Here is a 25230-nt window from a genome sequence, read left to right as displayed (position 1 = left end):
GGGGGGTCGTCTTATAATCAGGGTCGTCTTATAATCGAGCAAATACGGTACTTATACAGTCATTTATGTGAACTTTTTGCTTTAAAGAGCTAAGAAATGGATGGCCATTATTTAATTAAACATTAACAACAACACACATTTTATAATAGGGTTGAAATCCCCTATTACTCTTGAATTTGAAATGTTCAGTTGGCTAAAGCAATTTCACATTTGCTTGCTGTCAACATTTATAGCACTTTACATGATACATTGGCCAAGATCTTTCTGATGTGTACAAGAAGCAGTTGGTGCTAGAACATAAGGTTGTAACTTCTGTCCACTAGAAAGCAAAACACAGTAGGGAATGAAGATGCAGTCTGCCTATATGAAATTACATGATTATTTTCCATGTTTTGTTCTCATTCTGTATGTGCACGGCCACAAGATTTGTCTGGAGAAAACCTAGACATGTTATAATTTGCCTGACAAGGTTAATAAAGTTTTTTCCTTGAACAATGTTTTCAAACCATCCTCATGTTAACGTTTACAACACCTTCAGAATTCTCCATTTAGTGAATTGACATGTTTCATTTTGATATCTTTTACAAATCTGCAAAGATTTGAGTATCCAGTCCTATCATTTATATTTCAGATATTACATAAGCTTACATATTTTATACATACTCACCAACATTTTCATCCAGCATCCCGGGATGAAGGAGGCAGGGCCTAAATGGGGCAGGGCCACTGACCCTGCAGCTCTGGGGTAGAGCCCAGTGAGGGACAGTTTTTTTTAATCCAGCTCCCGTTGATTTTGTGAACATTACTGCCCCCTCCCGCAATGTGAGTGTTCCGCTCCTGCAACATATGTGATCAATCCCGCCCACCTCCTTACCTGAACTGCAGATTTCCCACGCACTCTTGCAAGGCTGCCTTCGCATTGCTCCCTCACAGCGTCTCTTCTCTTGTTCCGCCCAGGAACCCAGCGGCTGGTTGAGTCGCACAATGCAAGACAATACAGCATGATTAGCAAACAAATTTGAGAGGAGACCACGCTAGATCCTAGATAACACCGAATGTTAAATTAATCCTTATCATGCTGAAGTGTGATCATTTTGTATTGGTTTACTTCTTATTGGACCAGTAGAATGGTTCCAGTTCTAATATCGTTCTCACAGTGTTTTACATGCAGTCGCACAAGGCATTGGTTGACAGCTACCTTGAGAAGCCAAACTAGACACATAATTAGTGGCATAACAGAGATACACCATAACTAGCTGGAAGTGCAAAACCTTGATATGTCTTTATTTTTACAAACAAATATAGTATAACATGTTGACATATTCGCATATTTAAGCTGTCATACCCGTAAAACTATTTCTTGTAATGGACCAAGTATTATTACTAAAAATGTAATAAAAGTCGCTAAACAAAAAAATTGATTATGATAGGTTTCCAAGATATTCAGCAAAATAAAACAAATTGTAACTTATCCTTAAGTAATCATCATACTGTTTGAAATGTAGAGAGAGCACAAACCATGGACTGCAAGAATAAAAATGCATTTTAAGCAGTCATCCCTAACTTAAATACATTGCAGTAAAAATATGCTGACAAAATTGATATCCTAATAAAACCAAGCTTTCATCATCGGTCTAGCATTCTATGTTTCCTATTACAAGAACATCATAATAATGCATAACCATCATATGTCTTTTAAAAAGACAACTGTTCTGTGAGATTACTGTGGTCTGCTTTCAGGTCCTGCAGCCACTTTGCATTGGTGTTTTGTCTCTTTTTCTCCCATATGTCCTTTCAGTATGTATGCATGTGTGTATATATATATATATATATATATATATATATATATATATATATATATATATATATTGTAGGGAACAGCTCACGCATGGGGCGGCAATGACAGTCTTCACACCGGTTTCAAACGTAAAGCGGGTTTATTTAGATGCTGTAGGCACAGAGCACCTTATAAACAAAACAAACTCTAAGCCTGTCCGGCTCTAACTAAACATCCGGATACCTCTCTACAAGCCAAGGTCTGGCACAAAGCAAAGTAAAAGGTTTTGCATGGGTAAAGCCTCATACCTGGTCGGCTGCAGCGCTGGCTGTAGCTGCTCCTTCCCCCAGTTTCTTCTCTCTCTGCAAACCTAACAGCCCTCTCTTTTAAGGCTTCCTCCCCAGTAACGAGCTTAGGAAGCCTCACCTGAGAGCACCTGGGTTTGCTACCATGCCTGGCTGAGGTAACCAGGTGAGATATATATCCCATCAACCACTCTCCCATACACTTTACCACATATCCCCCCCGTCGACTCCAGACCAGAGGTCTGGACAGCGTCAGCAACCATACAGTACACCCTGGACAACGCATCCGCATTCCCATGTAACTTCCCTGGTCTATGCTCCACTGTAAATCTAAAATTTTGCAAGGAGAGAAACCATCTGGTCACTCTTGCATTTCTCTCCTTATTCTGTTTCATCCATGCCAAAGGAGCATGGTCAGTCACCAACACGAATTCCCGGCCCAGCAGGTAATATCTCAGGGACTCCAACGCCCACTTGATGGCGAGACACTCCCTTTCCACTATGGCATAATTTGCCTCTGCTGGGGTCAGTTTCCTACTCAGGTACAGCACTGGGTGTTCTTCCCCACTAACCACTTGCGACAAAACTGCTCCCAAACCTCTAGCAGACGCGTCTGTCTGAACCAGAAACTGTTTCCTAAAATCTGGAGAAACGAGCACTGGCTGGTCACATAGGGCAGACTTCAGACTCTGAAAAGCCTTCTTTGCCTCGGGGTTCCACTTTACCATCACTGACTTATCACCCTTCGTTAAGTCTGTCAATGGTGTTGCCATTGAGGCAAAGTTGGGCACGAACCGACGGTAGTACCCGGTTATGCCAAGGAAAGCCCTCACTTGTTTCTTTGTTACTGGCCTAGGCCAGTTCTGTATCGCCTCAATCTTATTGATCTGGGGTTTAACCAGCCCCCTACCAATGATATAACCCAGGTATCTTGCTTCCTCCAGACCCACTGCACATTTTTCAGGGTTTATGGTTAGGCCTGCATCACTAATGGAGTCTAACACGCCCTGTACCTTACAGAGGTGACTTTTCCAGTCAGACGAAAAAATTACCACATCGTCCAGGTAAGCAGCGGCATAATCACGATGCGGTCTCAAAATCAGATCCATCAGCCTCTGGAAGGTAGCAGGGGCCCCATGTAACCCAAATGGCATTACAACATACTGGAACAGGCCCTCTGGAGTGGAAAAGGCAGTCTTCTCTTTAGCCTCCTCAGTCAACGGTATCTGCCAATAGCCCTTTGTAAGGTCAAGTGTTGTGATGTACCTTGCCTTCCCAAGCCTCTCAACCAGTTCATCCACTCGGGGCATGGGGTACGCATCAAACTTTGAGACCTCATTTAATCTCCTGAAGTCATTACAGAACCTCCACGTCCCATTGGGCTTTGGGATTAGCACAATGGGGCTTGACCATTCACTAGTGGATTCCTCAATTACACCTAATTCAAGCATGCGCCTGACCTCAGAGGATACCGCCTCCCTACGTGCTTCTGGTATCCTGTATGGCTTCAGGTTCACTTTACTGTGAGGCTCAGTTTTAATATGGTGTTTTATGAGGTGGGTACGGCCAGGTAGGTCCGAAAACTTGCGTCTGTTTTCCTGCAGGAACTCCCTCACCTCCTGCTTCTGGGGCACTGACAGTGCCTCTCCAATTGTTACTGGGGGAACGGGTTGCCCCACTTCTTTGACCCCTGCCTGGGTTGCCCCCAAAGACTCCCGATCTTTCCACGGCTTGATCAGGTTTACGTGGTAAACCTGGAAGGGTTTTCTCCTGCCTGGTTGATGGACCTTGTAGTTCACCTCACTCATCTTCTCTACAACCTCATAGGGACCCTGCCACTTGGCTAAAAACTTACTTTCAACGGTGGGCACTAAAACCAGGACCCTGTCCCCAGGATTAAAGGCCCTCAACCTGGCAGATCTGTTATAAATTCTGCTCTGGGCCTCCTGTGCTCTTTGCAGATGCGTTTTAACTATAGGCATCACTGTCGCTATTCGGTCCTGCATCTGAGCCACATGTTCAATAACACTTTTATATGGGGTGGCCTCGGTCTCCCAAGTTTCTTTGGCAATATCTAACAAACCCCTTGGATGTCGGCCATAGACTAACTCAAAGGGGGAAAACCCTGTAGACGCTTGAGGCACCTCCCGGATAGAGAACATGAGGTAGGGTAATAGACAGTCCCAATCCCGACCATCCCTTTCTACCACCTTTTTTAGCATATGCTTGAGGGTTTTGTTAAACCTCTCAACTAACCCGTCTGTTTGAGGGTGGTACACTGAGGTACGGAGGTGAGTGATTTTAAACAACTTACACAGGTCTTTCATGACCCGTGACATAAAGGGCGTACCCTGGTCAGTAAGAATTTCTTTAGGGATCCCCGTGCGAGAGAACATGTAAAACAACTCCCTAGCAATATTTTTGGAGGCCATGTTTCTTAAGGGTACCGCCTCTGGGTACCGGGTAGCATAATCCAATACAACCAAAATGTATTGGTGTCCCCTAGCAGATTTGACAATGGGCCCTACCAAATCCATGGCAACTCTCTCAAATGGTACTTCGATGATGGGAAGTGGCACCAAGGGGCTACGGAAGTGTGGTGTTGGGGCACTTTTCTGGCATGTGGGGCATGACTCACAATAACTTTTTACTTCTTCATACACCCCAGGCCAATAAAACCTTTGGAGGACCCTCTCTTGCGTTTTATTAGTCCCCAAGTGCCCCCCAAACACATGGTTATGAGCTATGTCCAGCACCAGGTGTCGGTATGGTTTCGGCACCAGAAGCTGTTCCACAATTTCTGTGTTAACTTTGGTGACCCGGTACACTAGATCCCCATTCATGGCAAAATGTGGAAATTTTTGGTCAGCTTCGGGTTCCTGTGGTACCCCATTTACTACGGTGACATTTGCCCGTGCAGTTCCCAGAGTGGGGTCTCTCACTTGCTCGGTCCCGAAGTTACCCCGAGACATTTCTAAATCTAAGACCTGTTGGCCGGGTAGGGAAGTTTCTTCTTCTTCCTCCCCAGCTAACACCTGCAAGGGGAAAGAATCTTCACTATACATTTCAGGTGGGCCTACATCCTTTTCATCATGCCCCTTACTGGTATCATTGTTTCCAATGGCCATCTCACATGACCCATTATTTACAGGGAAGGGTACAGACTCTGCCGGAGTTTGTTCCCCCGCTGCAGAAACGTTCCCCCTTTTCCACAACTCCCAGAACAATGGGAAATCGCGGCCTAATATAACCGGATGCATAAGTCTTTTTACCACTCCGACTTCGTAGGTCACAGTTCCAGATGGGGTCACCAACTTAATGGGGGCCACAGGGTAAGCGACAATATCCCCGTGGATGCATAGCACTCTTATGTGCTTGTTCGGCACGTAGTCCATAGCCACAAGGCCGGCCCGAACCAAAGTCACCAGGCTACCCGAGTCCAAAAGTGCCTTCACGGAGCAGTCATTTATTGTCACCATACAAAAATGTGGCTCAGTCTCTGACTCTGGAATGGCTGCACAAACAGGTTCTGCAAATAGGGACTGACGCCGACTAGCGTCACACACCATGGGTTCTGAGTTAAGAGGGCAATAGGTGGCTATGTGTCCCCACTCGTGGCACCTCCAGCACTGGGGGGTCCCTGGCCTCTTTAGTAGGGAGTCCTTTCTAGGACTGTGGGGCCCCAGGGGTTCAGGATCAGTCTTTTGCCCTCGCCCAAACTCTAGAGCCCTGCTCTCGCTCACATTTTTCCATACACCTCCAGCTGGAACTCTCTTACCCAAAGATGTCGCGGGTCTGACGGTCTTGGAAGGTGTTGGTGCTGCAGAGACCTCACGGAGGAAGTCCTCGGTTGCTATGAACCTTTCCACCATGTTGACAAGCTGCTCAGCAGTCCTGGGGTCTCCATGCCCAACCCACCGTTGTAGCTCTGCCGGGAGGGCGCGGAAGTAGTGGTCCACTACCACCTTTTCCACCATCTGGGCTGGTGCAGTGGATTCTGGTTCCAGCCACTTACGTACAAGATGAATAAGATCATACATTTGGGACCTGGCAGGCTTGTCCATGGTGTATTTCCAACAGTGGACTCTCTTGGCCCGAACAGCGGGCGTAACACCCAGGCGAGCAAGGATCTCCATTTTTAGTTTTGTAAAGTCCCGGACATCCTGCTCCCCGAGGTCATAGTAGGCCTTTTGCGGTTCACCAGTCAGAAAGGGTGCAATCACTTCTGCCCACTCTGCAACTGGCAGTCTCTCTCTCTCCGCCACTCTCTCAAATACGGTGAGGTAGGCCTCAACGTCATCGTCGGGCGTCATTTTTTGTAAGCCCCGCTGAACGGCCCTCCTCACATCAACAGTCTCAAGGGGGCTTGCCTCCACTCGTTGGGGCTGAGCCACAACAGTCTCTCTGAGCGCAGCAATCTGCTCCATTAACAGGCGATTTGTTTCCTGTTGTTGGGCCATAGTCTGCTGTTGCGCATGTTGCAGGGATTCAAAAGCCTGCTCATGTCTCAGGTTAGCCTGTATCAGCTGTTTTATCACCTCCTCCATTGTGCCGGATGGGCCATACAGTGCTGCAGCCTTCACTCAGGACATATGCTTCCGGCCCTTTAAATGTCCACAAATTTCAGATGCAGTGTTTTGTCATGCCGTTGCTCCTAGCACAACTGTGCCCACATTCTCCACCAATTGTAGGGAACAGCTCACGCATGGGGCGGCAATGACAGTCTTCACACCGGTTTCAAACGTAAAGCGGGTTTATTTAGATGCTGTAGGCACAGAGCACCTTATAAACAAAACAAACTCTAAGCCTGTCCGGCTCTAACTAAACATCCGGATACCTCTCTACAAGCCAAGGTCTGGCACAAAGCAAAGTAAAAGGTTTTGCATGGGTAAAGCCTCATACCTGGTCGGCTGCAGCGCTGGCTGTAGCTGCTCCTTCCCCCAGTTTCTCCTCTCTCTGCAAACCTAACAGCCCTCTCTTTTAAGGCTTCCTCCCCAGTAACGAGCTTAGGAAGCCTCACCTGAGAGCACCTGGGTTTGCTACCATGCCTGGCTGAGGTAACCAGGTGAGATATATATCCCATCAACCACTCTCCCATACACTTTACCACAATATATATATATATATATATATATATACACAGTGTATATACTGTATGTATGTATTTATGCATACCTCCCAACATTTCAAAATGTGAAAGAAGGACACTTTTTTGAAAAAAAATCTTGCGGAACTCACCGATACAAGCAATTGCCCTTTACAATGTCGCGCTTGCATTGCCACTTAAAACACGCTTCCTTTTTGTCAGCACAGTCATGCATATTAAAAATAAGCAACACATTGAATTGAATTGCCATGAGGCTCAGCCAGACATACTACTTCCATGATGCTGGCTGAGCATTGTGGGAAGTGCAGCTGCAGATGCTAGCTGTGAACTAAAATTCCCATGATTCTCAGCCAGCCAGGTGTCCACCATAATGCTGACTGAGTATCATTGGAAGAGCAGTCAACAGCAACAGAGATTTTTTAAAATTAAAACAGGCTAATGTTAGCCTCCCTCCCAGGACCCTTACACACTGCCTTTACACACACCTGCAGGCATGAGACATAGCTCTCCAAACAAATGTGCAGGATGCTGCAGGCAGGGAGTAGGAAAGCTAAGCAGAGTAACAGCTGAAACATAGCAAGCAAGGGACAGGGAGACCAAGCAGGAAACACAACCAGACAATACATAAATGGTACAGGACACAAGAAAGGACAGGGAACAAGGAACACAAGGGATGGAGTAAGGAGCCGAGATCCTCAGATACTTCTCCTTTAAGCAAGGATAGGATAGCTTAACTGGGACAGTTTTGCCTAGTTATACTGCACACTATAACTGCATTGCTACATCAGTGCCCTTACACACTCATATACACATACACTGCCCTTACACACACATATACATGTACACTGCCCTCACACACACATACATGTATACTGCCCTTACACACACACACACATATATACACGTACAATGCCCTTAAACACACACATATACACTGCCCTTACACACATATATATACACATACACTTACACACCAGCTAAAAAATACCTATACTGCTCTTACACACACACAAGCTTACACACACAAGCTTACAAACACATACACTGCCCTTACACCCCTTCTCCCCATCTCTTACCTCTTCCACCATCCTACATCCTTCTTCCTTCTGCCTCCATCCTGTATCCTGTGGAGGGAGCGTGAGGTCTGTCACTTCAGGGTTGACATCATATGTAGTGATGAGGGAGCAGTAAAGCAAGGTCTGAAGTGATAGACCTCACACTCCCTAATGTTGAGCCAACTAGTGGCAGGCTGCAGCTGCTGATCGGGGATCGGGCAGCTGTGCGCCCCCCGCCGCTGCACCTGAGGTGATTACTTATCTCGCCTCACCCTTCCTCTGCACCTGCAAAGCAGGACAGAGGAAGGGATAGGCGGGACAGAGACCCTAAATCGGGACAGTTGGGGGGCATATATATATATATATATATATATATATATATATACATACAGTATATGTAAAGGCTGTTTACAGTATTTGTGGGAGGGGTCGTCAGCATCCTCTTCTTATATTTGTGTTCTGTCCAACCTCAGCCCACCCTCAGTTTCTATATTCTCTTTCCTTTTCCTCTTCCTTCTCCTTTCCGTGAGGTAGGCCCCTAAGGGGGCATTTTCGGGGTCTAGGCACCTATCCAAACCCACTGGAAGTTTCGCACATGTTTTATACCTATTCAGAACCACTGGGCATTTTGCGCCTTGTTTTACCCTTACCACAAATATATATCTATATATATACACACACACACACACACACACATATATATATATATATATATATATATATATATATGACACAAATGGGATGGAAGGATGATCGTTTGTCATTTAAAGAACACTTGTATCTACACTCTACAAAGTAGACCCTTCCACTGTTGTAAACACTTGGCATCAGATAGAATACTATGTATTTGCTTACAGCATAAAAAACATACTGTGTCATTATTCTTTGTGACATGAATATGATACATTGTCAACATATTCATTACTATTTATAAAAGTGGGAAATGAATGTATTTTCATACTTTTCAAAGGATTCAAGGATCGCCAAGCATGAAAGTTTTGTTTATAATAAATAAAATGAATACTATAAGAATTATTGTAAATGAAGGAATTCTTTTTGTTTTGAAAACATCACCTTATTTTGGCATCATTTAAAGAAAATACATGGGAATAATAAAATATTTTGCCTAGTTATACTGCACACTATAACTGCATTGCTACATCAGTGCCGTAGTGTTAATCGTGTGCCATACTGCAGTACGGGAATTTTGTCTATGTAGAGAATGAGGCAGAGCAATAAAGAAAGAGAAAAATAAACTTAAGATAAGCTATATAAGTATAGAAGCAGATTAACAATTAGATAAAAGTACAGGAAACCAGCAGTCAGCAAGCAAAATCATCTGTTCTTGCAAGGAGGCAGTCCATCAGCATTTGAGGATAGAAAAAAAATAGTGTTATATAAATAAGGTACTTCATCATAAGGACATACATTGAGAATCCGGCCTGACACTCCTTCCTACAGGAAACTTGCCAATTTCATTGAAAGTTTGTATGAATCCAAATGCAATCCAAAGTCTGATAAACATGGCATTTCAGATTCAGAAGTGTTGCACTTAAGCAGACTTAACGGTTTTGACGCATAGATTAACAAATGTATTAATAAGTGATAGTTTTAAAATATTACATGAAGATGTTTTATTTTCCTGTATATAATAGTTATGATTTGTAACAAACTCACAAATTATGAGTTAGAGTTTTTTTATTACATTTTTCTAGTCATAAGCTTGAAAACATAAATCATTGAAGGGTCTATTCACTAAGCAAAGAATTGGTGGGTTTTTCAAGGGGCATGCTAAAGAATTGCAAAACTGGAACCAAAATAGCAGAGTTGGAATAACATCTGAAATGATTTTTTCCCAACTGCTATTTTGGCCTCAATTTTGAAATTTGTTCCCACCCCCTTTGTCCTGATACAGCTGGAGGAAACTTTGGCAAGTAGGCACTTGGTAAGTAAGGGAGGCATACTCTGAGTTTACCTTCCTTATTATTAATGTGCTCACAAAGGACACTGCAGCCATCCTATGTACTTTGACACATGGCCCTATTTAAAGTTCTGTGGGTTTTTTTTGCAAATTCATGGGAGATTCTGCACAATCCCTCATATGCATTATACTATATCATACACTCATCTCCTGTCAACTCCAGCACTGGTTTAGGGAGCATTATGGGCTATTCAGCCCCCCCTATGTATGCACATAAAGCACTATCATTGATTTTAATTAGAGTGCTTTCTTGCCAATTGTCTGCTTCAAGTAGTTGAAGTTGATATTGTGAGTGATGGTAAAGTATATAGTGATGTGAAAAATAAAGTACACACCCTTTGAATTTTTGAAGAAGCCATGTGTGAAAAACTAAGTATACTTTATGATTCCATAGGAATTAAGATGCTAAGTAGCAGACAAGTTAATCAAATGTAAATGCTAATCAAATGCCCTTGATTCATTGATCATCAGCAAGTGTGACCACTTATCAGTTTGCCAAGGAAGAAAGACATCATCAATGATCTTAGAGAAGCAATTTTTGCTTCTTATCAATCTGGGAAGGGTTATAAGGCCAAGTTCATCATTCTACAGTGAGAAAGATTATTTAAAAGTGTCACACATTCAAGACAGTGGCCAATCGTCCCATGAGTGGACGTCCCAGCAAATCCACACCAACATCAGACCATGCAATACTCCAGTTACATCTGAGACTATACAGCATGTTAAATCTTAAAGTTGATGACAGTACAAAAAAAGAACATGGCTTAGGTTTGCAAAGTTGGGTCTGATCAAACCACAAGGCTTCTGGAACAATGTCCTTTAGACAGACAAGACCAAAAGTAGGATGTTTGGATATAATGCACTGCGCCCCACCAAACACAGCATATCAGCACCACATCAACACCTCATACCAACTGTCAAGCAGGGAGGTCAAGGGGCGATGGTTTGGGCGTATTTTGCAGCCACAGGACCTGGGAACCTTGAAGTCATTGAGTCGACTATGAACTCAATACCAAAGTATTCTAGAGTCAATGGCCGTAATTGGATCATGCTACAGGACAATGATCCCAAGCACACCAGCAAATCTACAACAGAATGGCTGAAAAAGAAAATTGTCAAGGTGTTGCAATGGTCCAGTCAAAGTCTAGACCTCCACCTGATTGAAATGCTTTGACGGGACCTGTGCATAAACAAACGCCTGCAAACCTCAATGAACAGAAGCAACATTGTAAAGAAGAGTGAAACAAAATTCCTTACACAACAATGTGAGAGACTGATAAAGTCATACAGAAAACGATTACTTCAAGTTATTGCTGCTAAAGGTGGTTGTACAAGCTGTTGAATCATAAGGTGTACTTAGTTTTCCGCACATGGCTTCTCCATTTTGGCTTTACTATTGTTGAATAAATCATGACACAGTGTAATATGTTATGTGTTGTTGATCATCTCAGATTGTATTTAACCAATTTTTTTACCTGTTATGGAACAGATCATTGTTATAATGTCCTGACCGATCAGCCATAACATTATGACCACGAACAGGTAAATCATACAGATAATGTTGTTATAATGACACCTGTCATTGGGTGGTATATATTACGCAGCAAGTGAACAATTTGTACTCAAGGTTGAGTAGGAAAAATGGGCAAGCGTATGGATCTGAGCATCTTTGACAAGGGCTAAATTGTGATGGCTAGATGACTGGGTCAGACCACCTCCAAATCTGCAGTTCTTGTGGGGTGTTCCCGGTCTGCATTTGTTCAAGGAAGAAAAAGCAATGAATCGGTAACAGGGTCATGGGCGGCCAAGGCTTATTGATGCACATGGGGTGTGAAGGCTGGCCCATGTGGTCAAATCTAACAGACGAGCTACTGTAGCTGAAATTGCTGAAAACTTTAATGCTAGTTCTGATAGAATCATCACAATTTGTTGTGTATGAGGCTGCATAGCCGCAGACCAGTCAGGGTCCCCATCCTGACCCCTGTCCACTGCCAAAAGTGCCTACAATGGACCACAGAGCAATGTAATGAGATGGGCTGGTCTGATGAATATCGTTTTCTTTTACATCACGTGGATTGCCAGGTGTGTGTGCGCGCCACTTACCTGGAGAACACAGAGCACCAGGATGCATCCATGGAGGCCCCACCTCGCAACCTACATGACTTAAACGATCTGACTTGGTGTCAGATACCACAGCAAACCTTCAGAGGTCTAGAGGAGTCCATGCCTCGTCAGGTCAGGGCTGTTTTGATGGCAAAAGGGGGACCTACACAATATTAGGCAGGTGGTCATAATGTTATCGGTGTATGTAAAACCATAGAATTCAAAGAGTGTGTACAACTGTATACTGTAAATCTGAAGTGTATTCATTTGTTAATAACTAAAATCATCTTTTAATATAATAAAAGTTGTAGAATACAGAAAATTGTATTCTTTATTTATAAATAATTTTAAAAAAACACCAAGTATGTATATACAATAGAGACACAAATTTACGTAGTTGCTTTGCTATTTGTCTGGGGTGCAAGGGTGGAGTTGGTCATGCCTACTCCCTGACCAATACCCCATCACTAATTTACAATTCTATGTTATTGATGGATAGCCCCGCCTCTTTACTTTCATTTTTGGGATTTGATTGCTTTAGAGCAATACATGATTCCTTCTAGTAGAATATTGAAGTCATCCTGATGCTGCAATAAACATTGTTACGCATTTTCTACAGTAATTGACGTGCTTGAATGATGTTGTTAAATTATCTAAAATGCTTACCGTAGGATTCCGGAGGAGGAAACCTTCAGCTAACTCTTCTGTTTATTGTTCTTGTTGAAGTGGGAGCAAAGTACCTATTTCCTACAGATGTTATAGAAATGACGGCAACTCACAGAACACAATGTTCTTTTTCTTTTTTTGTGAATATGATGATGATCATAACTTGATGACATTTATACAATGTAAATAATATATCCATATCTCACTTTTTGCTTTCAATTTTGTCTAAGCAACAGCTTGTGTTTTTGTAAAGGAAAGCAATTTACTTTGCAATTTTTTTTGCTGAGGAAATGTTTACTATCCACAGGATTTAATTTCATATGTTTTTAAAAAAAAAAAAAAGAAGTAATAAGGGTATCAGTGTCAACAATATAGTGTTGTAATAAGTGTAGTGAACGTGACAGATCTATCAAATCAATACTTCCCCTTGTCTTGTTCACAGCTGCAAACCTAGAACAACATTCTCCAGATGTTGGTAACAAAAACCACTTCCACTTAGGGGCGCTCATGTTTAATGGAGAAAAAGGAAAAAAGAAAAAAAAAAAACAACAATAGTGTAGCCAGTAACAACAAATGTGTATCTTTACGTGTGGTGAATATTGCACTTACAGTTATTCTGTGATATTCAGACTCTTCTCAATATCTTTAGATCTGAGTAAAGTAACAAAAGAAAAACAGACCAGTATTTTTCACCAGTATAATAGTATGAAAATAAGGTTTCTCTTACAAGATCTTAAGCACACTTAACTGTATGCTAATGAGCTTTAGATCAGGCTGTGGATCAGACGGCTTCCAAGGCTTCTGAGTGATCTTGATTGAATCAAAACAATCCTCAGGTGGTATTGGTTTCCATAAAAAAATGCTTCAGTGGTTTATCCCATTTACTGGGGACATATCCCTAAAAGGTATTTAAAATCTGATTGTGTTTATAAAAATAGATGGATAGATACAGAACTAATAAATAAACAAAATAAATAAATACATAAATAATAAAGTCCCAAAAGAAATAAGTCCTCTCTTGCAAATCCTCAACGCGTTTCGCCTAGACCCAATGGTCTATAGTGGCTTCATCAGGAGGTAGGTTGTTCGCTCCATTCTTCCTCCCTTTTATCTGGTCCTTATGTGGGACTTCTGTACGCGTCACTCGTACCTCCATCTCCTCTACGTAGTAACGTTTGTGTTAGTTTATATATCTCACCATATACAGGTGAGTTCTAACCAAGTGGGTTTTGTGTAGTTCCTTGAGCATATTTTGTTATTATCTATGAACAATTCCACATCAAAAAATTCTATACATTCTTCCTGTATGTTGGAAGTAAATTTAAGATTATATTGATTCTTGTTTATATAGTTTATAAATAAGTTTAAATTATCTGGAGTCCCTCTCCATATAATGACAGCATAATCTATATAGCGCTTCCATAGGGCCAGGTCCACACCAAACGGGTTATTCCTCCATATGAATTTGTTCTCCCACTCTGCTACGAATACATTTGCATTACTAGGTGCGAACCTGGTGCCCATAGCCATACCACATAGTTTCAAATAAAAACTGTTCTCAAACCAAAAATAATTATATTTAAGAATAAAATCAATGCGGTCTAAAATAAAGTTTTTTGTATTCTGGTCATATTTTTGTCTTGTGTGAGTGTTTTATTCATCGCTTCTATTCCCTGATCATGTCTAATGGCTGTATACAGAGAGGCAACATCCACCGTGTTCAGCAAAGCATATAGAAAACTGAAGTTTGGGGGTGACATAGGCCTTATGCAGAATTTTCAGAAGCATTTCGCTATAAAACTAAAAAAGAAAACAGTCAATTCTGGAAAACGAGTCCTGGGGGTGAGAGTAGAAGGTATACTGTCTGTCAATCGGATGAAAATACCTCCACCCATCCCTCTAAAGAAAAGTGTTCCAACATAGGCAGGGAGGACAACTCAGTTGAACGAGCAGATGTCCCAGAGATATCCAAGGTAGAATTTGTCACTAAATTGAAATCACCCCCAAGATAATATATGGAGGAGACATTCCCAGTAAAAGTCCATAGACCATAGTCCATAGTCAAAAAAACAAGTTGTCCAGACAACAGGGCCTTTTAAGACGATGCGTCTCTTGGAGGTATATAACATAAATGCTTCTTCCTCTTAACTGGAGTATTTAAGCCCTCTACATTCCATGACAAGAGGCGTAAAAAAGATAGAACGGTTGCTACAACTAGGTTGTGTCATGTGAACAAAGTGACATGAAATGGGCTCTCAACCGATGCCCCATAAAATTCAAGAAGCTAGCAACCAGCCTAGAACTAGTGGCCCAGGGGAGTCCTAGCGAGCCCCCCGCGGTACCCACATACCAATGCACATATATATGACACATTGCAATTGTAACGTTTCACCCTTCGCTGTCTGGACTTGTTTAAACTTTGTGCTGCTCATTTTCATTACCAACCACTAGTGGCCACCCTTGTCACTCTGAACCACTCTGAGTGATTATCATGTCCAGCTGCACTCAGACCTGATTGCCATGTCCAGGTGCACCTTGTTTCATGGTTATTACAGCCTTTATAAACCTGCCCAGCCCTTCAGTCTGGGCCTTGACATTAACAGTAGATCCTCTTCCTGATCTGTTCCTGATCTGTTCCTGATCTGTTCCTGATCTGTTCCTGATCTGTTCCTGATCTGTTCCTGATCTGTTCCTGATCTGTTTCTGATCTGTTCCTGATCTGTTCCTGATCTGTTCCTGTTTTGATTCCTGATCTGTTCCTGTTCTGATTCCTGATCTGTTCCTGTTTTGATTCCTGATCAGTTCCTGATCTGTTCCTGTTTTGATTCCTGATCTGCTCCTGTTTTGATTCCTGATCTGTTCCTGTTTTGGTTCCTGTATTGTTCCTGAGTTGCGGCCAGCGCCCCACTAGTGGACTCCCATGTCGAGTGCCCTGCATCCGGAGTCCCAAGTCGAGTGCCCTGCATCCGGAGTCCCAAGTCGAGTGCCCTGCAAGTGGGCTCCCTGGTTGAGTGCCCTGCAAGTGGGCAACCTGCCATGTGCCCTGCAAGTGGGCAACCTGCCGTGTGCCCTGCAAGTGAGCGGGGAGCAGGGAGAGGCAGGGGAGGGGTTCCAGGACTTCCTCAACCTGGGAAATAGAAGGTACAGCAGTGCCACACAGAAAATCAGACGCCTCTGTTGGATTGTTAAAAAAAAAGGCTTCCCTTCGTGAAAAATCTTGAACCTTGCCGGATAAAGGAGAGCAAACTTCCACCTTTTGTTGTGCAACTCAGAGCAGATTATCGTCAAAGAGTACTGACGCCTGCAGCTGAAAAATCTTGGAAAAGCAGAAGTTTATGGTTTTTATAATGGAGGGAAGAGGTATTTCATGTACGCCTCTAACATTTTCACTTTGTCAGTATAATTCAGCACACGAAAAATCACAGCTCTAGGGCGTGTGGTGGAGGAGGCCAATTCTCGCCCCACACAGTGGACTCGTTCAATTACCAGATGGCCTTGAGAACACACGACCCCCAGGGTCTTGGGGAGCCAATCCCTAACCAAATTATGCAGTTCTGGAGTTTTTTTTGCGGCGTCTGTCGTTTTCCAGGTCATCCAATCGCTCCTAGAGATTCGAGATCAAGGCCTCCTGAGACTGAATCGTGGCAGTTACTGATAGCCTTTCATCTTCAATATCAGACACCCTTGACTCTAGAGCTGTAACTCTTTGACCTTGAGAAACCAGTTCTGCCAGAACAGAATTAATAGACGTTGACAACTTATCCAATTTGGAATCCAAGAGAGGGGAGATTATAGTGATGAGATCCTGAGCTGTCAAATGATCTTTGGATGGAATTTCTGAAACAGAGCTGACATCCGGCGCTACGGACGAGGCAATTATCTTTGTGGCTGTGTTAGATTTGTCTCTAGTCTTGCCTTGCCTAGTGGATGACTTGGTTGGGGGATCCATAAATTTATCCATGGGTAGAGGAGCAGTGGATAGGATGACCCCTCCCCAGCCAATTAAAGAAGAAGACACGAGAGAAGGTAGAGAGGAGAGAGAAAACGGTATTTGTGCTAGCAAAATAAAACAGAGGAAATATACATATATATCTACACGTAAACACACACACACACATACATATATATATATATATATATATATATATATATATATATGTGTGTCTGTGTGTGTGTGTGTGTGTGTGTGTGTAATGCTGACCACACTCTCCCCTTGCAACAATCAAACCCAAACCCTGCCCAGTCCTCCCAACCTGACTATGACCCACCCACTCCCCACTGACTAAACCAGAATAGCAACGTAGGCCAACAGGTGGAGTAAAGAAAAGTTAATAAAACCAAACACTGAGTAGCTGAAAAAGCAGGCAAGGACAGCAAGTTAGTACCCAAATAATAACAAAAAGAAACAATAATAAAGATAAAGAAAATTAAATTCCAGTCCCAGCCCAACCACCCAAGCTAACTACAACGCACCCTTACCTAACTAATGCAAAGTCACAGCAAAGTACACAGAATATGTGAGCCTGTAGTTGGTAAAGCAGGAAGAGATGGGCAAACAAACTCATGTTATGCCTTAAAGATGGAGTCCCACTTCTGGAAAACTACGATGTTTGGTGACAAGGCTCCCCGGGAAAACCAAAGAACAAATGAAACGTGCAACAGGGAGCAAATCCCAGCCCAACCACCCAACCTAACTATAACCCACCCTGAACCCGTACCTAACTAAAGAGAGAGCAAGCAAAAAATAAAAAGGGCGCAACTGAATGCGCAAAAAAACTTGAAAAAAAAGAAACACTAAACAATAAGGACCCAAAACCCAGACCCAACCATCTAACCTATCTAAAACCCTCTCGTACCCTTTATCTACCTAATGGCAGAGGTCAGCCCTGTCCAAAAAAAAGGGGGAAAAAAACGTAGGAGAAATGAAAAGTCAAATACAGGGCAGGGGATGAATGCAAGGGTTAATAGAGGAAGCCCGCCAAACACGTTAACGGGCCTTACCTCACCGCCCGCTCGATCCACCAAGGACTGTAGTATAGAGGAAGGTCACAGCAGCGTGAAACAAAGTGGGGCAGACCACTCCAAGACAGCCTCACCCACACGGCACCTCAAAGACAGGACAGACTCTGGCCTCACCACGATCCACACGGACACCTCCTAGCGAAGCCCGCCACCAGCAAACTCCGCCAGTCCTGCAGCCCTCAGCGTCACACCCGAAGAAGAGTGAGTAGAGCCAGGTACCGGACCTCCGACCTCCAACCAGGATTGCCGATCCAGCTCCGCGTCCCCTCAATGAAACACTGACTGCGCGGCAGCCCGGCAAGGCCACAGCAGCAGAGCAGCAGAATGAAGCAGGGTAAGTGCTAGGCTTCTGCAGATAGAAGCAGACCGGAGCAGGCAGATAGTCGAATCCCGGCAGAAAGATGGTCTAGTGTCAGCGATAAATATGTGGCGACAAGGTGGTATAGTCCCCACACCAGGCCTGTGGCTTCTAACGAGGCCTCAACTCCCGGGCCACAACACGTTGTGTGGACTATGCAGCTCCAAATAAATTAGTAAAAAAATAAAAGGCCAAAACGTATACCAGACAAGTAGATGTTTAGAAGAAGGTAAATATTGACCAAAATTATGCCATCAAACGATTAGATGGATGGGGATTTAGGCTGAAGATGAGGACGGCAATTAAAAAGCAGCCTTCTTAAGGGCCCGCCTCCCGGAAGTCCCTGCAGTTTTTTATGTAGTAGGATACCATATTCCTTTGTGGGATTATCGCCTTGTTTTTTTTTATATGTACCTGTATCTCCCATGATTCTGTTTGCTTCTTTGATATAGTAGGTGCGACTTAAAATTACTATCGCTCCTCCTTTATCTGCAGGTTTAACAACCAGATCATGGTTCATTTTCAACTCATTTAACCCCTTAAGGACCAGGCTGTGTTTTACCTTTTGTACCATTGGGACCGAGGCTGTTTTAACATGTTTAGATGTAATTTTCTCTTCACTCATTTAGTGAACCTACACAAATTATATGTTGTTTTTTTCAGGACAAGAAGGGCTTTCTTCTTAATATGTTTTAATCATATTATCTAATTTCCCATAAAAAAAATAATAAAATATGATGAAAAATGTAAAAAAAACCCCACATTTTCTGACTTTTACCCCAAAAATCTTTTACTCATCCAAAAAAGCTAATGAAAAAACCTACTAAATATATTCTACTATTTGTCCTGAGTTTAGAAATACCCAATGTTTTTATGTTTTTTTGCTTTTTTCTGCACGTTATGGAGCATTAAGTACAAATAGCGTTTTGCTATTTCAAAACCATTTTTTCCAAATCTGGTAATTCTTCCCCCCATGTGCTATTTCGGGTATCTTTGAAGCCTGCCAATGCAATTTACCCCATCAAATCATATATTTTTGAAAACCAGACACCCCAAGGTATTTCAAATGCTAGAATTTTAACTCTTTCCATGCACTAATTCTACCACCAGTCTTTGTCAAACTTTGTGGTAGTAATTTATTTTGTGTTTTTTATCGCTAAAATTGCTCTTCAGGTATGGATTTACAGCTCCTGGTATACATCACTTTCAAACAACAACCTAATATGTGTTCAGCAACATCTCCCGAGTACAGTCATACCCCCCATGCATGGGCTTGTGGGGTTGTTTGGGAGGTAAAACGCCATATTTAGGAAGTGCACATTTTTTAACTTGGAACTTTTACATCTGGTCATTCTGCCCCCATGTCCTAATAGGACCATCTTTGAAGCCGGCTAATTCAATTTACCCCATCAAACCACATATTTTTGAAAACTAGACACCCCAAGGTATTTCAAATGCTAGTATTTTAACCCTTTCCATGCATGAGATTCTACCACCAGCCTTTGCCACACTTTGTGTTAGTATTTTTTTTTTACACAAATTGTACTTTGGGTATACATTTATAGCTCCAGGTATACGTCACTATCAAACAACACCCTAATATGTGTTCAACAACATCTCTCGAGTACAGTGATACCACCCATTCATGGGTTTGACTGCTGTTTGGGGTTAAAAGGCCACATTTGGGAAGTGCGCTTTTTTTTCCCTATTTTGGTCAGTCTGTGCCTATGCCCTATCTTTGAGCCTGGCCACTACAATTTACCTCATAAAACCATATATTTTTGAAAACTAGACACACCCAAGGTACTTAAAATGGTAGTATTTAACCCTTTCCATGCATCAGACTCTACCACCAGCCTTTGCCACACTTTGTGGTAGTATTTTTTTTTGTATTTTTTTCACACAAATTGTACTTTGGGTATAAATTTATAGCTCCAGGTATACGTCACTATCAAACAACACCCTAATATGTGTTCAGGAACATCTCCCGAGTTCAGTCATACCCCACATGTATGGGTTTGTCTGGTGTTTGGGGTTAAAATGCCACATTTTGGAAGTGCGCTTTTTTTCCCCCCATTTCGGTCAGTCTGTGCCTATGCCCTATCTTTGAGCCCGGCCACTCCAACTTACCCCATCAAATCATTCATTTTTTTAAATTAGACACCCATTGGGTATATGAAATGCTTTTATTTCAATTTTTCCATGTCAGGATTTTTGGGAAGATACAACTCTAATTTTAGCACTTGCTCATAATAATAAACTTTATTTTTTCATTTTATTTATTTTACTCTTTTTGGACTTTTTTTTTACATTTTGCTGGAACTGGATAGTTCCTCTAAAGCATAATAATTTTTAAATGTTACCATGTTTTTTTAAGCTTTTTCTTTTTTTTCCTTTAATTTTTTTTTTATTTTATTTTTTTAAATATTTTACTAATCACATAGTGATTAGAAAGCTGGGCTCCATTGACTTGTATGATTGACTTGTATGGTTGAAGTATTTGGTGTCGCTGGATGCCTCCTGATCGAGGCATTCCAGCGACATCATTGAAGTTTAGGAGGTGATCGTTGATCGCCTCCTAAACGCTTTTAAAACGGGTGTCCGCCGCCATACACTGTATGGCGGATGTTGACGCCCCGGGGAGGGGCCAGACATGGCCCATCATGCCGATCTCGGTGTTGCTGAATGCCTCGGCATCGAGGCATTACAGCAACACTGTTTAAGCTTAGAAAGTGATCGTTGATCACTTTCTAAGCTTGTTTAAGTCTCATGACGTGTCAGGCACGTCATAGGTAGTTAAGTGACCGTTTTGCATGACGTGCCTGACCCGGCAATGGACGTTAAGGGGTTAATGATATTTGTTCCTGTTTACATAGGTTAAAATACTTATTTTTAATTCAAATTTTTCAAAATCTTTAAGTACAAGGTCAGTAAACACCTCTATGTGTTCACTTTTTCCGTTAAGTGGAAAGAATTTCGATTTTGGTTTCAATTGTGTATGCCAAAATTCCTTTATTTTGATATTTTTTTTACAGTACTGGTCCAAGACAACCTAGCCCAGGAAAACAGTGTCCAGCTCCTTTTGTCTGGACTCAACCCAGAGGACAACAGTTGTCCTACTTCCGGCCCAAGGCAAGCTAGCTCAGGGAACAATGTTTGTCTTGCTCTCATTGTCTTCCCGTAGAAAGTCTGGCCAGAGCAGAACTGTTGTCCTGCTTCCATTGCCAGCTCTCTGAGTGACAGTCTGTAATAAAAAGCTTGTAACTTCAAAAGCCAAGCTGCTTTTTAAACATTAAGCATACATAATGAAAGTAGCCCTAGCTTCTTCAACAGCAGTAGAACAAATTAAAGATGCTCATTATAAGCACTCTCGATATCTCAATCACCTCCAACTTCATTCCAAAACCTACTCATTTGGAATATATTGCAAGTCACAAGAGCTTTGTCAGGTGTTGTTCACGGTTGTGACAATTGTACTTAAGCAGAGGGTAAAAACCCCTACTCAACACAAACCAAAGTGCAGTTCTACATGAACAATTTGTTAGTTCTACCTGATGGCTGATTATGAATTCTAGCATCATGTATTACTAAAACTATGAGATAAAAGATCAAGAATGCTCTAAAGTTGTCCATTTCATTTGTCTATTACTTTGGAGATGCTGGATAATTACATTTATAAATGGTGTATTAAAATATTACGACTCAGCTATGCTCAATCAGTTTTTGTCCAGATAGCGTATACCTAAATTAAATCCACAATCTTCTGCCTAAATAATCATTCTGCATTAGCTGATTACAGGTAATGGGTCTAATTAATAATCAATTTCTTTTTTATTTTTTTGAGTACAAAAAAGCTTAAGAGGAAGAAGTGTTGTTATGGTGAAGAAAATCCACCACAAAAGCACTTAAACTTAGTATTGTAATTTTACAATAGTTGTGAAACTGATCCATGTAACTATAATTTCTGTTGAACATATAGAAAACACTTATTTTCTTGTTAAGTATGTCAGTGTGTTATGCAGGGAAAGATCAGCCTCTTACTGCAAAGACCCATCTTTATAAAAAAGTAATATGGTAAAATTATATTTTACGTCTCACTTTAGCTCTTGTACAACTTATTGTATAGTAAATCTACCTTGTGTGTTGGAGAACATTATGTGTGAGCCAGAAGAGATGTATGTTGCTAGCCAGTCAGTTAACTGCAGTAGAAAAATAGTGGACACAATCCAATGTAAAAAAAATTTCATTTATTAATAAAGCAAACTTAATATCATACCGTTAGGTTTAATGAGTCTTTATACAGGAGACGACAGTATTGTGTTTCCAACCACATGGTTTAACAGTGGGCAAATAGCTATGAATTAAGTATATTCTATTGGACAAAGCATTATGATAAACTACAACGGATTACACTAGAAATGCAATGTGCAGTGACATGATATTCATAATTAAACGCATGGCAAACACAAGGTTGTCCCATCAGCTTACATAGGCACTTGGTCCCAAGACCCCTATGTTTCTTTCCATATGAGACCTGGGGGGGAGGATAAATTAATGGGGGGTTGGGCTAGCCACATGAGGCCAGCCTTTTTTGCAGGACCCTTACAGGATTACTCAAGATGTTGCTCTTTTACATCCCACCAACAACGTCATTTTTATTTTATTTATAAAGGATTGAAGATGTCCGAAGTTTGGCCAGGGTGTTTCAGCTTAAACGCAATAAAGTGTTCGCTTATGGGGTTCTGTTGGTAAACTACTTAAGTTAGACATTATTGCTTTAAAGCACATACCTAAAGATCCAGGAAGTTTGCAGATTTATCCCCTGGATTGCAAAAAATGATAATTCTTCTTGTAAAATCTGCTTTTAAGATTATATTTTTGCTTTAGTGTTAATCTATCCCATCTCAGCTACAATTCCCCACCATCCCCATCTACTTTAACAATAAAAAATCTGTTAATTAATTGGAAGACAATAACAATCCATTTATTTTCTGCTTCTTCCTCGACAACTGCACTCCTAGGATGTAGCACTCTGAGTATTTTTCATTTTGGTAATGTATTTTATCCAGTATCATCCAACTCTATTAAAATGCTTTGGGCTGAATTTAGTACTAAGTGATTTACAACTATAAAAAACTTATTAAAAAGGCATATACGTATCCCCAATTATGTTGTATAGCTAGCCTTAATATGTTGTTGAAATATAATAAAATGGAGGGTAATAAAACATGAAGATGAAATGTTTATTGGAAACTGCAACTAAGAGAGTCGATCAGGGTTTCTATATTTTCACTGTGATGCTTTTGGCAGACACATAGAGAGGTGTATTGGACATGGAATGTAGGGAATCCAGGTATCATTTCGACACGGATCCTCAAGTCCAATCAAACTAGGCAGAATAGAGGACAATATTTGGGGCTGAATGAGGTGAGGTATGAGTTGCAGATAAACGTCAACCCCTGTTGAGAAGGTCTTAATATCTGGAGGTTTGTTTTTCAGAATTCAACGATATAGTCTGTGTGATGAGGTGAATTTGTTCCTTTCAAATCTATAAAAAAAAAAAAAAAAAATAGAAGATAAGTTTGACAGGTTTCATAGAAGCTGCTATTTTGGTCATTACTAAAAGAAATCTGAGTGCTTTCTCCACATGAATAGGGGCATTTTCACCAAGGCAGCACAAGAAGTGACTGGCTACAACAGTACGCAAACAGCGAGCTGGGGAAAAGGGGCAAATGCATATGACAGGATTCTGCAGAATCCTCCCTGTGCATTTGCAAAGGGGATACCACATACATTTAAAGAGGCTTCTCAGCTACTGTATCATATGTATTAAAGTACATATGGTGGCTGAAGTGTCCCTTTAAGGCTTTGTCCTGTTATATAAGCTATAATATCTTTGTATTTTTAATTTCAATTTAAGCAAAATAATGCATCAAGGCCACAAGGGAAAATCCTTGGCTGTCATTGCATAAGATAAGAGGCGTGATAAAGGTGCTTTTGTGTCGAAGCGTGCCTGTCTTACTGGCACAATAAAAGTCATGTTTTAATTGAAGGTTATGGCCATACCTTTTCTAAACAACCGTGAATGACATGAAATCAGCATGTGATGCCAGTTATCCAACAATTTTATATAGGAAGCTCTAGAAAACAATGAATATCATTGTCCTAGTGCAGATGGTCTAAGAATTAGTATCCTTTGCTAATCAGTTGTAATGTCTCTGTATACTGCACAGACTGGGCATACTGGGGAAATGCCCAGTAAATACAGGCTGTACATTCACTACTTTACATTGTAGCAGAGTGTCATTTCTTCAGTGTTGTCACATGAAAAGATATAATAAAATATTTACAAAAATGTGAGGGGGTGTACTCACTTTTGTGAGATACTGTATATATTGAATTTAGGTAGTGAATACCATATCTTTATTGTTCTTATTGTAGAGAACTCTTTTTACTGCTTTAAGTAAAAAATAATTTCTTCAAGTCTGAATGGATGATCTCTCCTTCACAGTCCTATTAATAAACAGGTCACAAGAAAGCAGTGGGTATTGTCCCTGTTTGTATTTGTATAATGCTATCAGATCCCCTTCCTTACACTGCCTTACTCACGTTCCTTTCCATTACACAACCTCACCAGGAAAAGCCGTGTCAAGCCAAATTCAGCATCTCGTGTAAATTCTATTGATATATCACAAGCTGCTGTGATACTAATGTGGTACGACAAACTGCTTTTATATGGCAAATACTTACCAGAATCAGCAGCTGATGTTTTAACAGAAAGTAGTTTAACACTCTCCTTATTTTGGGTAGCTCTGTTGTATTAAAGAGAAAGGGATTATTGCAGAATAAACGATTC

The 25230-nt window shown here is 41.5% G+C and overlaps 1 protein-coding gene across 2 annotated transcripts in view; it reads right to left on the bottom strand.

Moving 5' to 3' along the window:
* Window positions 1-23369: 23369 nt before the first annotated feature.
* Window positions 23370-25230, bottom strand: part of EMCN (endomucin) — a 40563-nt gene continuing 38702 nt past the window's right edge. For both annotated transcript variants that reach the window (XM_053461551.1, XM_053461552.1), the window contains 2 exons: window positions 25125-25186; window positions 23370-23922 (listed from right to left, as the gene is read on the bottom strand). In XM_053461551.1, the coding sequence (XP_053317526.1) occupies window positions 23870-23922; window positions 25125-25186 (115 nt within the window). In that variant the 3' untranslated portion in view covers window positions 23370-23869. The remainder of the gene's footprint in view (window positions 23923-25124; window positions 25187-25230) is intronic.

This window comes from Spea bombifrons, chromosome 1, assembly GCF_027358695.1.
Source record: "Spea bombifrons isolate aSpeBom1 chromosome 1, aSpeBom1.2.pri, whole genome shotgun sequence".
Classification (NCBI taxonomy): Eukaryota; Metazoa; Chordata; class Amphibia; order Anura; family Pelobatidae; genus Spea; species Spea bombifrons.
Note: the sequence above shows the minus strand (reverse complement) of the source record. Positions and strands in the feature narration are given on the sequence as shown.